At 35.8% G+C, this 14700-nt stretch overlaps 1 protein-coding gene across 23 annotated transcripts in view; it reads right to left on the bottom strand.

Annotated features, from left to right (window-relative positions):
- The window catches only part of LOC127853540 (sushi, von Willebrand factor type A, EGF and pentraxin domain-containing protein 1-like), a 46822-nt gene that overhangs the window by 20822 nt on the left and 11300 nt on the right, over positions 1-14700 (bottom strand). For 4 of the 23 annotated variants that reach the window (XM_052388100.1, XM_052388099.1, XM_052388097.1 and 1 more), the window contains 12 exons: positions 14196-14411; positions 13781-13996; positions 9784-9960; positions 9096-9272; positions 8105-8281; positions 7164-7340; positions 6452-6628; positions 5460-5636; positions 3894-4070; positions 1891-2067; positions 1198-1374; positions 207-383 (listed from right to left, as the gene is read on the bottom strand). In XM_052388100.1, the coding sequence (XP_052244060.1) occupies positions 207-383; positions 1198-1374; positions 1891-2067; positions 3894-4070; positions 5460-5636; positions 6452-6628; positions 7164-7340; positions 8105-8281; positions 9096-9272; positions 9784-9960; positions 13781-13996; positions 14196-14411 (2202 nt within the window). The remainder of the gene's footprint in view (positions 1-206; positions 384-1197; positions 1375-1890; positions 2068-3893; positions 4071-5459; positions 5637-6451; positions 6629-7163; positions 7341-8104; positions 8282-9095; positions 9273-9783; positions 9961-13780; positions 13997-14195; positions 14412-14700) is intronic. The other 19 variants (XM_052388106.1, XM_052388103.1, XM_052388119.1 and 16 more) reach the window with 16 other exon arrangements.

Genomic DNA, 14700 nt, shown 5'->3' on the forward strand with positions numbered 1-14700 from the left:
CAAACGTCACACCTTCGGCGCTAATTAGGCAGTAAATAACTACTGAATCCATTTATTCTAGTATGTGGATACACGGAAAGATTGGCATACAATCTTATTCCAATTATTCACAAAAATATAACGACAACGACGAATTATATTCATTTCACCAATGATGTCACGTATGCAGGGTGTGTTATGGAACGGTTCAAATATGATAATATTACTTTTTATAGTGCAGCTACCATCGGGACCTCTCCATGATCCGTTCGCGAGACATTCAATGCCGCTATTTTGTCCAGTAAAAGTGTATCCAGTGTTACAGGAGCACAGCACAATAGATTTGAATGTAGTATTGATAGCAATGCATGTGCCGTATGCTAAATCAGGAGGATGTCCACAATCTGTTGAAACAAACGTATACTAAAAGTAATATAGAGATTTGTTTTATTTGCAACCTTGATTTTGTTTAAGAAATGAAAAATAATCCACCAAACAATATCGAAGCATCAATCATGTTCATTTTGAATTGCAATTCCATTTGAGAAAGTGTGCTTTGCACTCATACGTATCATATCTAAAACTAAACAAACTCAACCATGCACGTACCCATAAATTGACACAAACCTACTTTAATATGAATTTACTGGTTCAAGGTCGTGATTAAAAATAAGAATGTCTATGATTGTTTATAGCGAGTTTGCGTTATGTTGAGATGTGCTTAACTTTGATAATTTGTCTCAAGCAGATGACATGGATACCCAATGACCATGGTATGTTTACCTTTTCATTACATTAGTACATTAATTATATATGTGCAAAATATACTATCATCAAGACAAAAATCAAAATGAGTGTGCTTAAACAAGCCCAAAAGGCAATGAAACAGATGCCCAGATCATTCTCGCACTGTCGCAAATTACAATTGCCTTCACGTTTACCTTGTTAAATGTACTATATAGTCAGAATCAAACGCTGTCGCACAATCGGCGGCATTAACATGCTCACTTATAATATCAGAATTCATTCATTCTGAGGTGAGACAATACAGAAATTTGCATTCAATCAAATGATAAATTTCTTTCGCAAACTTAAAATCTGTGTCTTTACATCAAATAAAAATGATGAATATAGACACATTCCTTTAGCTAATATTATAAAAGCATCAAATAGCGTGTTACGTGTACTGAGTACAGTATATGAAATGTAAATTGTCACCTTTTATTTTGCAATTTGGAACATCTGGTCGCCATTTAGACAATTCCGTACATACTGATGTGTTTGCTCCCACCAATTCATAGCCTTCGTTACACCAAAATGTTACCGTTGACAAAAAAACTGTGCCGTTTGATTTGTCATCGTGGCGATGTGGATCAGCTAGTGGATTGCCACAGTCTTAAAACACAATACTGAACATCAGCGCAAAATGTAAAATCGTCTACTACAGCAATGCACAAAACGTCGCGCATGGAAACATTACTCGGACATATGGACTTACTTTGCTAAGATAATGCCTTGAGTAATTTTTACCTAATCTGGAGAAAAGCCATACCTATCAAAATATATAATATTCAGGGAAATTGAGTATTTCTTTTAAGGCAGTACTATGATGTTTAATAAATGAGTATTTGAATTGAAACCCTAAAAGGAGAAAAACGCCGTTCCACGCCAAACGCTGTCTTAATTATACTAACATCATTTGTGTTTATACGTGCTGTAATTGTTTATTTTTCGCATTGACATTTTAACAGAAGCTTTTATTTTGTTTCATAGTATTCCCGTTGGTTTGACAACTTAATTCGTTTGAATTATTCACAAGAACATTACGCCAACGACGGATTTTGTCCATGCCTCTAATGATGTCACATATGCATATTTTGTCATTGACCGGTTCAAATGTACTAATATTACTTTTTATAGTGCAGTTGCCATCGGGAACTCTCCATGATCCGTTCGCAAGACATTCAATGCTGTTATTTTGTCCAGTAAAAGTGTATCCAGTGTTACAGGAGCACAGTCCAATAGATTGGTACGTTGTGTTGGTCGCAATGCATGTGCCGTGTGCCCAGTCAAGAGGAGGTCCACAATCTGTTGAAACAAAAGTATAAATACGAAATAAAGACACGTCTTTCATTTCCAGTCGAGAGTTTAGTTCTGAAATAAAAACCATCACCAGTACGATATCGCAATTATAAACCAATTTACGCTCATTTTGAATTGCGATGTTGTTGGATAAATCTTTTTTTGCACACAAAAGTATAAAATATATTATTGTGCTTAATAAACAATTCAAGTACCCGTAAATCGGTACAACTACACGATACTGTGAATTGACTGGTTCTAGGTGATGATATAACATAAGGCATTTGCAAGTATGTTTATTTTGAATTTAATATGGTCCTGTTGTGTGTATTAATAAGGACTGGTGATAATTCACTGACTTGATGAGACAATTATTGTGTTGTTTTTAGTTTTTTCAGAACATAACTTAACATATTAACAATTTACATTAATTAAGGTAGCGCACCCGTAATGGGCACTTTTCCAAATATTATCTAATGTATGCTTTTCTTAATCAGCATCATAACACTGAACTATAAGCAAATTTTTAGGTAGGCTTTCCATGCTTAAAAAAAAGTACTGATTTTTTTCAAAACAACCCCACGCTCGGCTTTTTTCCAGTTTATTTGCACCTCTGGAGTATATGAAAGTTCCATAATTCATCCAGATTTCCAAATGTTGTCATGCAGTTGGTGTGTACAGATGCCGTAAAGGTGTTTAAAGTTTAAACAGTATGATATAAGTATTCATTTACAGACATTCAATTTTTTACAACGTGTTTTCTACGGAAGAGCGCCATGAAATGTAAGTGGTTTCAGCCAAGTAGAAATTGGGCTGGTTAAAACAAAGTGTCATAAAATTCAAAATAGTATCATTTTAGTAAAAAAGCAACATGCATTATTCGTATTTTCAGCAGTAAATTACCCAATTTAGCCATAACGTTGTTTTATTTTTAAAAATTCAAGAATGTGCATAAAAACTGCAACACATTTAACAATAAACATAGCTTATATGCTATATTAAATCAAATTACGTTAGGAAAAAAAAACGCGCCGCAAAAAGTATGCGAGGTTGGCAGGATTCGAACCTGCGCGAGAAGATCCCAAAATATTTCAAGTTTATCGCCTTAACCACTCGGTCACGACAGCTTCGTATTAGTAAAGGATTAAATTTGATAGAAACACGTTAACAGTTAAAAAAGACTGTTATATTTAAAGGAATCGCGAAATCGTATTTCTTTAGATGGTATTTGGATCAAAGTCAATATTTTTAGTAAAAATACTGTTTTATAAAGGAATTACGTAAACATATATCAAATTCGAAGTTTGAAAAAAATATAATTCATCTCTCGGAAATAACCGAACATTGAAGATCGGCAATGATCGTAAAATAAATCGCGGGAAATCATTACGGGTGCGCTACCTTAAGACAAATATCTAAATAAATGTGCTCAAATAATCCTATAAAACAATCGTTAACGATTCCCAGAACATTAGCGCAACGTCGAAAGGGACAACAAATGTTCATTTGAATTATTTTTATTTTGTTCAGATCAATTCAGAATTAAAAAACGTCACCCTTTCGGCGCTAATCGGGCTGTAAATAAATACCATCACCATTTATTCTAGTTTGTGGATACACGGAAAGATTGGCATACAATCTTATTCCAATTATTCACCAAAATATAACGCCAGGGACGAACTATATTCATGTTAGCAATGATATCACGTAGGCTTTGATATGAGACGTTTCAAATATAAAAATAGAAACATATTTCTGTAATCAATGTTATTACTTGCTGTAGGTGGCGTGTCAATTGTATATTGTGGAGTGTTTACAATGTATATTGTCACCTTTTATTTTGCATCGAGGAACTTCTGGTCGCCATTTGGACAAATCCGTACAGAGGGATGTGTTTTCTCCAACAAGCTCGTAGCCATCGTTACACGAAAAAATTACCGTTGACAAATAAACTGTGCCGTTTGAAATGTCATCACGGCGATTCAAATCAGGTAATGGATTGCCACAGTCTGAAAATAATATTGAACATAAGCTGAAATGTAAAATCATCTACTGCAGAAATGTACAAATGTCGCGGATGAAAATATTGATCGGACAAAGTTAACTTTGTAAAGATGACTTCATTATATGACATAAGACATTTTCCCTTAATAAGTTTTGAATGTTCAATTATTGTCTTACAAGATAGCAAATTGAAGGATGTCAATTTCTTTTGAAGAATAGCTATATATGCAGCGCCACTTTTCCATTTTCAAAGGCTTAAGATGTCATATGCCCTTATTTATAGCATCTTAATTGCCACGTGACTAAACATTTTAGGTGAATAGTATCAGAGTTTGTCCCAAATGCAGCGAGGTGCGTGCGGTGTTGATTTAGCCATGCGAGAATAACCCGCTATCAATATCGAGACACTTATTTAAGAGACGTCTGATGAAAGCATTGTGAAATTCTCGTTGAAATTATGCATTTCATGCATAAAACAGTAAAATCAAAACATGTATTTCTAAGATTAATTTAATTTAAAATAAAACAAGCTGTGTATGTATCGTAATGGTCTTTTGCATAAGTAATTATTGAAATAAGTGTTCAACCGCATACTAATTAAACAAAATGTGAATCGCTAATTATGCGGTTTTAGATTGCTATGCGCACCTGTCACTTGCATAATTTAAACAAGATGGCCGACAATATAGCAAAGAATTATGAATCGGCAAAAATGACAAATTACAATCGATTAACGACGGACATCTTACAGTTAAAAGGGATTATTGAAGTGATAATTAACTATGCATTGCATTAAATACAAACAACGTATATCCACAAAGTGGATGTATGTCGCGGAAACAAGTTTCATATGACAATATTGACCTACGAAAATAGGATAAGACAAACATGGTTTCATTTATATGTTAGTGGATCTGTGTTTTATCACATGCATACGCATATATTGCTTTATTATGCAGTTCGTGTTGAACCGATTACTAAAACAGCATTGAACTTAAATGGACGACAAGGTAAAGATACAAACTTTGATTAGAGTTAGTTAAATACATCAATTACACGTTAGTGTGCCTGTTTATATTTTTAAGTTTTTCCCACAACTCACAACCCAGAACATTAGCGTAACGTCGCAAATAACAACAACTTTTGATTTGAATTACTTTAATTTTGGTCAGATCAAGTCAGAATAAAAAACCGTCACCCTTTCGGCGATAATCGGGCAGTAAATAACTACCAAATCTATTTATTCTAGTATGTGGATACATGGAAAGATTGGCATACAATCTTATTCAAATTATTCACAAAAATATAACGCCAACGATGAATTATATTTATTTCACCAATGATGTCACGTATGCAGGTTTTGTTATGGAACGGTTCAAACATAATAATATTACTTTTTATAGTGCAGCTACCATCGGGACCTCTCCATGATCCGTTCGCGAGACATTCAATGCCGCTATTTCGTCCAGTCAAAGTGTATCCAGTGTTACAGGAGCACAGTCCGATAGATTGGAACGTAGAGTTTGTAGCAATGCATGTGCCGTATGCTAAATCAGGAGGATGTCCACAATCTGTTGAAACAAAAGTATACTACAAGAAATATAGAGACGTGTTTTATTTGCAACCTTGATTTTGTTTAAGAAATGACAAATAAGCCACCAAACAATATCGAAATATCAATCATGTTCATTTTGAATTGCAATGCCATTTGAAAAATCGTGCTTTGCACTTATACGTATCATATCTAAAACTAAACAAACTTGACAGTGCACGTACCCATATATTGACACAAACCTACTTAAATATCAATTTACTGGTCCAAGGTTGTGATTAAAACTATGCAAATGTATGATTGTTTATAGCGAGTTTGCGTTAGATCCAGATGTGCTGAAATTTGATAACTTGTCTCAAGCAGATGACATGGATACCCAATGACCATGGTATGTTTACCTTTTCATTACATTAGTACATTAATTATATATGTGCAAAATATATTATCATCAAGACAAAAAGCCAAATGAGTGTGCTTAAACAAGCCCATAAAGGAAAGTTACATTTGCCCAGATCGTTATCGCACTGTCGCAAATTACGATTGCCTGCACCTTAACCTTATTAAATGTACTGTATAGTCAGAATCAAACGCTGTCGCACATTCGGAGGAATTAACCTGCTCATTAATAATATCAGAATCCATCCATTCTGAGGTGAGGCAATGCAGAATATTGGCATTCAATCACATGATTAATTTCTTTCGCAAACTTAAAATCGTTGTATTTACATCAAATAGAAATGGTGATTATAGACATATTCCTTTGGCTAATATTATAAAAGTAGTAAATAGCGCGTTACGTTTACTTCGTCCAGTGTATGAAATGTAAATGGTCACCTTTTATTTTGCAATTTGGAACTTCTGGTCTCCATTTAGACAATTCCGTACATACTGATGTGTTTGCTCCCACCAATTCATAGCCATCGTTACACAAAAATGTAACCGTTGACAAAAAAACTGTGCTGTTTGAAGTGTCATCGTGGCGATGTGGATCAGCCAGTGGATTGCCACAATCTTAAAACACAATATTGAATATAAGCGCAAAATGTACAATCGTCTACTTCAGCAATGTACAAAACGCCGCGCATGGAAACATTACTCGGACATATTGAGTTACTTGGCTAAAATCACGACGTAATATGGCATGAGTCATTTTTACCTAATAATCTGGAGAAAAGCCATGCTTATCAAAATATATACTATTCAGGGAAAACGTGTATTTCTTTTAAGAAAGTAGTCCTACTATGATGTTTAAAAAATGAGTGCTTGAATTGAAACCCAAAAAGGAGAAAAAGGCGTCCCAAGACAAACGCTGTCTTATTTACACTAATATCACTTAAGTTTATACGTGTTGTAATTGTGTATTTTTCGCATTGACTTTATAACAGCTGCTTTTATTTTGTTCCATAGTATTCCCGTTGGTTTGACAACACAATGCATTTCAATTATTCGCAGAAACATTAAAATGTACGAGGGATTTTGTTCATGCCTCTCATGATGTCACTTATGCAGATTTTGTCATTGAACGGTTCAAATATAAAAACAGTACTTTTTATAGTGCAGTTGCCATCGGGAACTCTCCATGATCCGTTCGCGAGACATTCAATGCTGGTATTTCGTCCAGTAAATGTGTATCCAGTGTTACAGGAGCACCGTCCAGTAGATTGGTACGTAGTCTTGGTAGTAATGCATCTGCCGTATGCCCAATAAGGAGGAGGTCCACAATCTGTTGAAGCATAAGTATAATAGAAGAAATTAAAATACGTTTTTCGTTTTCAGTCGTGAGCTTTGTTCTGAAATACAAACAATCGCCAGAACGCTATTGCAATAATATAGCCATTGATGCTCATTAAGAATTGCGATATTGTTGGATTAATCTTTTTTTGCACATGAAAGTGTAGAATATATGATTGTGCTTAAATAAACAGTTCAAGTACCCGTACATCGACACAACTACACGATACTGTGAATTGGCTGGTTTTAGGTGATGATATAACATAAGGCATTTGCAAATATGTTTATTTTGAATTCATTTTGGTCCTGTTGTGTGTAGTAATAAGGACTTGTTATAAGTCACTGACTTGGGAAGATATTTATTGTGTTGTTCTTAGATTTGTCAGAACCTAACAATTTGCATTTATTAATACAAAGATCTAAATTAGTGTGCTCAAACAATCCTATAAAACAAGCGTGAACGATTCAGAGAACATAATCGTAACGTCGCAAAAAACAACAAATTTTTATTTGAATTTCTTTTATTTTGGTCAGATCAAGTCAGAATAAACAAACGTCATACTTTCGGCGCTAATTAGGCAGTAAATAACTACTGAATCCATTTATTCTAGTATGTGAATACACGGAAAGATTGGCATACAATCTTATTCCAATTATTCACAAAAATATAACGACAACGACGAATTATATTCATTTCACCAATGATGTCACGTATGCAGGGTTTGTTATGGAACGGTTCAAATATGATAATATTACTTTTTATAGTGCAGCTACCATCGGGACCTCTCCATGATCCGTTCGCGAGACATTCAATGCCGCTATTTTGTCCAGTAAAAGTGTATCCAGTGTTACAGGAGCACAGTACAATAGATTTGAATGTAGTGTTGATAGCAATGCATGTGCCGTATGCTAAATCAGGAGGATGTCCACAATCTGTTCAAACAAAAGTATACTAAAAGTAATATAGAGACTTTTTTTATTTGCAACCTTGATTTTGTTTAAGAAATGAAAAATAATCCACCAAACAATATCGAAACTTCAATCATGTTCATTTTGAATTGCAATTCCATTTGAGAAAGCGCGCTTTGCACTCATACGTATCATATCTAAAACTAAACAAACTTAACCTTGCACGTACCCATAAATTGACACAAACCTACTTTAATATGAATTTACTGGTTCAAGGTTGTGATTAAAAATAAGCATGTCTATGTTTGTTTATAGCGAGTTTGCGTTATGTTCAGATGTGCTTTACTTTGATAATTTGTCTCAAGCAGATGACTTAGATACCCAATAACAATGGTATGTTTACCTTTTCAGTACATTAGTACATTAATTATATATGTGCAAAATATACTATCATCAAGACAAAAATCAAAATGAGTGTGCTTAAACAAGCCCAAAAGGCAATGTTACAGATGCCCAGATCATTCTCGCACTGTCGCAAATTACAATTGCCTTCAATTTTACCTTGTTAAATGTACTATATAGTCAGAATCAAACGCTATCGCACATTTGGCGGCATTAACATGCTGACTTATAATATCAGAAGCCATCCATTCTGAGGTGAGACTATACCGAAATTTGCATTCAATCAAATGATAAATTTCTGTCGCAAACTTAAAATCATTGTCTTTACATCAAATAGAAATGATGAATATAGACCCATTCCTTTAGCTAATATTATAAAAGCATTAAATAGCGTGTTACGTGTACTGAGTACAGTATATGAAATGTAAATTTTCACCTTTTATTTTGCAATTTGGAACATCTGGTCGCCATTTAGACAATTCCGTACATACTGATGTGTTTGCTCCCACCAATTCATAGCCTTCGTTACACCGAAATGTTACCGTTGACAAAAAAACTGTGCCGTTTGATGTGTCATCGTGGCGATGTGGATCAGCTAGTGGATTGCCACAGTCTTAAAACACAATACTGAACATCAGCGCAAAATGTAAAACCGTCAACTACAGCAATGTTACAAACATTACTCGGACATATGGACTTACTTTGCTAAGATAACTACGAAATATGCGTCGAGTCATTTTTACCTAATCTGGAAAAAAGCCATACCTATCAAAATATATACTATTCAGGGAAATTGAGTATTTCTTTTAAGGCAGTACTATGATGTTTAATAAATGAGTACTTGAATTGAACACCTAAAAGGAGAAAAAGGCCGTCCCACGCCAAACGCTGTCTTAATGACACTAATATCACTTGTGTTTATACGTGCTGTAATTGTTTATTGTTCGCATTGACTTTTTAACAGAAGCTTTTATTTTGTTTCATAGTATTCGCGTTGGTTTGACAACTCAGTTCGTTTGAATTATTCACAAAAACATTACGCCAACGACGGATTTTGTCCATGCCTCTCATGATGTCACATATGCATATTTTGTCATTGACCGGTTCAAATGTACTAATATTACTTTTTATAGTGCAGTTGACATCGGGAACTCTCCATGATCCGTTCGCAAGACATTCAATGCTGTTATTTCGTCCAGTAAAAGTGTATCCAGTGTTACAGGAACACAGTCCAATAGATTGGTACGTTGTGTTGGTCGCAATGCATGTGCCGTGTGCCCAGTCAAGAGGAGGTCCACAATCTGTTGAAACAAAAGTATAAATAAGAAATAAAGACACGTTTTTCATTTCCAGTCGAGAGTTTAGTTCTGAAATAAAAACCATCACCAGTACGATATCGCAATTATAAACCAATGTATGCTCATTTTGAATTGCGATGTTGTTGGATAAATCTTTTTTTGCACACGAAAGTATAAAATATATTATTGTGCTTGATAAACAATTCAAGTACCGGTAAATCGGTACAACTACACGATACTGTGAATTGACTGGTTCTAGGTGATTATATAACATAAGGCATGTGCAAGTATGTTTATTTTGAATTTAATTTGGTCATGTGTGTGTGTGTATTAATAAGGACTGGTGATAAGTCACTGACTTGATAAGACAATGATGTTTTTTTTTTTCAGAACATAACTTAACATATTAACAATTTAAATTTATTAAGGTAGCGCACCCGTAGTGGGCACTTTTCCAAATATTATCTAATGTATGATTTTCTTAATCAGCATCATTTCACTGAACTACATGCAAATTTGTAGGAAGGCTTTCCATGCTTTAAAAAAAATATACTGATTTTTTCAAAACAACCCCACGCTCGCCTTTTGTCCAGTTTATTTGCACCCCTGGAGTATATGAAAGTTCCATAATTCATCCAGATTTATCACTACGTAATATGGCATGAGTCATTTTTACTTAATCTGGAGAAAAGCCATGCCTATCTAAATATATACTATTCAGGGAAAATGTGTATTTGTTTTAAGGTAGTACTATGATGTTCAATAAATGAGTGCTTGAATTGAAACCAAAAAAAGGAGAAAAAGGCCGTCCCACGACAAACGCTGTCTTAATGACACTAATATCACTTGTGTTTATACATGCTATACTTGCGTAATTTTCGCATTAACTTTTAAACAGCTGCTTGTATTTTGTTTCATAGTATTCCCGTTGGTTTGACAACATAATTCATTTGAATTATTCACAAAAACATTACGCCAACGACAGATTTTGTTCATGCCTCTCATGATGTCACTTATGCAGATTTTGTCATTGACCGGTTTAAATATAATAATATTACTTTTTATAGCGCAGTTGCTTTCGGGAACTCTCCATGATCCGTTCGCGAGACATTCAATGTTGTTATTTCGTCCAGTAAAAGTGTATCCCGTGTTACAGGAGCACCGTCCAATAGATTGGAACGTAGTGGTAGTCGCTTTAGCTGTAGTATTTCTAGTGTTAGTCATTTTAGCTGTAGGAAGTCTAGTGGTAGTCGCGTTAGCTGTAGGAAGTCTAGTGGTAGTCGCGTTAGTTGTAGGATGTCTAGTGGTAGTCGCGTTAGTTGTAGGATGTCTTGTGGTAGTCGCGTTAGTTGTAGGATGTCTAGTGGTAGTCGAGTTAGTTGTAGGATGTCTAGTGGTAGTCGCGTTAGTTGTAGGATGTCTAGTGGTAGTCGCGTTAGTTGTAGGATGTCCAGTGGTAGTCGCGTTAGTTGTAGGATGTCTAGTGGTAGTCGCGGTAGGATGTCCAGTGGTAGTCGCGTTAGTTGTAGGATGTCTTGTGGTAGTCGCGTTAGTTGTAGGATGTCTAGTGGTAGTCGCGCTAGTTGTAGGATGTCCAGTGGTAGTCGCGTTAGTTGTAGGATGTCTAGTGGTAGTCGCGTCAGTTGTAGGATGTCTAGTGGTAGTCGCATTAGTTGTAGGATGTCTACTGGTAGTCGTGTTAGATGTATGATGTCTAGTGGTAGTCATGTTAGTTGTAGGATGTCTAGTGGAAGTCGAGTTAGTTGTAGGATGTCAAGTGGAAGTCGCGTTAGTTGGAGGATGTCTATTCGAAGGCGCGTTAGTTGTAGGATGTCTTGTGGTAGTCGAGTTAGTTGTAGGATGTCTAGTGGTAGTCGCGTTAGTTGTAGGATGTCTAGTGGTAGTCGCGTTAGTTGTAGGATGTCCAGTGGTAGTCAAGTTAGTTGTAGAATGTCTAGTGGTAGTCAAGTTAGTTGTAGGATGTATAGTGGTAGTCGTAGTAGTTGTAGGATGTCTAGTGGTAGTCGAGTTAGTTGTAGGATGTCTAGTGGTAGTCAAGTTAGTTGAAGGATAACTAGTGGTAGTCAAGTTAGTTGTAGGATGTCTAGTGGTAGTCGCGTTAGTTGTAGGATGTCTAGTGGTAGTCGCGTTAGTTGTAGGATGTCTAGTGGTAGTCAAGTTAGTTGTAGGATGTCTACTGGTAGTCGCATTAGTTGTAGAATGTCTACTGGTAGTCGTGTTAGATGTATGATGTCTAGTGGTAGGCATGTTAGTTGTAGGATGTCTAGTGGAAGTCGAGTTAGTTGTAGGATGTCAAGTGGAAATCGCTTTAGATGTAGGATGACTATTGCTAGTCAAGTTAGTTGTAGAAAGTATAGTGGTAGTCGCGTTAGTTGAATACAGTCTAGTGGTAGTGGCGTTTGTTGTAGGATGTCAAGTGGAAGTCGCGTTAGTTGGAGGATGTCTATTCGAAGGCGCGTTAGTTGTAGGATGTCTAGTGGTAGTCGAGTTAGTTGTAGGATGTCTAATGGTAGTCGCGTTAGTTGTATAAAGGCTAGTGGAAATGGCGTTTGTTGTTGGATGTCAAGTGAAAGTCGCGTTAGTTGGAGGATGTCTAGAGGTAGTCTCTTTAGTTGGATGATGTCTAGTGGTAGTCGCATTAGTTGTAGGATGTCTAGTGGTAGTCGCGTTAGTTGTAGGATGTCTAGTGGTAGTCGAGTTAGTTGTAGGATGTCTAGTGGTCGTCGCTTTAGTTGTAGGATGTCTTGTGGTAGTCGAGTTAGTTGTAGGATGTCTTGTGGTAGTCGCGTTAGTTGTAGGATGTCTAGTGGTCGTCGCGTTAGTTGTAGGATGTCTAGTGGTAGTCAAGTTAGTTGTAGAATGTCTAGTGGTAGTCAAGTTAGTTGTAGGATTATAGTGGTAGTCGTAGTAGTTGTAGGATGTCTAGTGGTAGTCGAGTTAGTTGTAGGATGTCTAGTGGTAGTCGCGTTAGTTGTAGGATGTCTAGTGGTCGTCGCGTTAGTTGTAGGATGTCTAGTGGTAGTCAAGTTAGTTGTAGAATGTCTAGTGGTAGTCAAGTTAGTTGTAGGATGTATAGTGGTAGTCGTAGTAGTTGTAGGATGTCTAGTGGTAGTCGAGTTAGTTGTAGGATGTCTAGTGGTAGTCAAGTTAGTTGAAGGATAACTAGTGGTAGTCAAGTTAGTTGTAGAAATTCTAGTGGTAGTCGCTTTAGCTGTAGTATGTCTAGTGATAGTCGCGTTAGTTGTAGGATGTCTAGTGGTAGTCGAGTTAGTTTGAGAATGTCTAGTGGTAGTCAAGTTAGTTGTAGGATGTCTAGTGGAAGTCGAGTTGGTTGTATAAAGTCTAGTGGTAGTGGCGTTTGTTATAGGATGTCAAGTGGAAGTCGCGTTAGTTGGAGGATGTCTAGTGGTAGTCGCGTTAGTTGTAGGAGGTCAAGTTGTAGTCGCGTTTGTTGTAGAAAGTCAAGTGGAAGTCGCGTTAGTTTAATTTGGTATTGTGGCAGTTGCATTTATTGTAAAAGGTATCGTGGTAGTCGAGTTGCACGACATATACAGAAAAGTTTAATCGCACTTGAATCACTTATAACCATATATTAAAACACCGTTCTATAGACCTTAAGCTTTTCAATAGTTTAAAACACGAAATTGTTTTGTTTACTATGATCTACATTTATTTATGTTCCCGTATACATGCACGCATTTCAAAATGTGTTTGTAATAGGTAAGCTCAACATCGTAGCTTAAATCAAATCATCGAATTTGTAAATGCAAAAAACAACTGATATAGTATTTTGGTTCTTTACCTTTTTTTTGGCATGCACCTTCCGCTACTTCGGCCACCCAAACACCTTGCTCGCATTTAACCGAGAAATGATCATTGGAACTATTATGAGAAATTGCTTCATATCCATTCAGACAGTGTGCAGTCACTGTTGACAAAGAACTTGGCAAATATTCGATGCGTTGTATATTTTCCCCGTTTGTTTTCCATGTATCATTGTTGGAAATGTCTGGGCAAACTAAAAATGTCGTTTATACTCATTCAAAGTAAACATCAATAACCGTACATTCATGTATAACAATGAACTAGTGTGATATCATCTTCATTAAAATAACACGTTTTACAAAATTAAGTTTGATTAAATAATATGTTGGTCGGATGTATATGCATATATGATACCTTAATGTCGTATTGTTTATATTTCTTTTAATACGTACCAACTTCCATGCAAGGTGAAGCAAACGTCCATGACCCATTTATGCAATCCATTGGAAAACGATCGCTATATTTCTGTTGAAAAAGCACAAAACCTTGATAGCCGGGCTCACATTGCACAGAGGCTCGAAAGCGGTTTGAGGAACGTACATACTTGATTTCTTGTATGTGTGGTCCGATTGCTTGCCAATTGGTATGATTGTCGAGGTCTAGACAACCTATGAAAAAAAACTTAGTACAAAAATAGTACAATTTGTTAATAAAATAAATATCCATATCCTTCATCGACATAAATGAAATTTGGAGAAATTGAAACTGTGGTCCTAAATATTACGGTAACATGTGGTATCGTTTCCTTGAAATCCAACTGAGTCTCTTGGATGCAGCGCTTACAAAGCGGTTGCGGCACAAATATTTTAGGTTGAGTACCACAATTTTGATAACAACATACGTCGTTTAATATACATGAGTCATGTTTTCGTGTGTCTATTATCATTTCTAAGACAT

Source organism: Dreissena polymorpha, chromosome 12, assembly GCF_020536995.1.
Source record: "Dreissena polymorpha isolate Duluth1 chromosome 12, UMN_Dpol_1.0, whole genome shotgun sequence".
NCBI classification, from domain to species: domain Eukaryota; kingdom Metazoa; phylum Mollusca; class Bivalvia; order Myida; family Dreissenidae; genus Dreissena; species Dreissena polymorpha.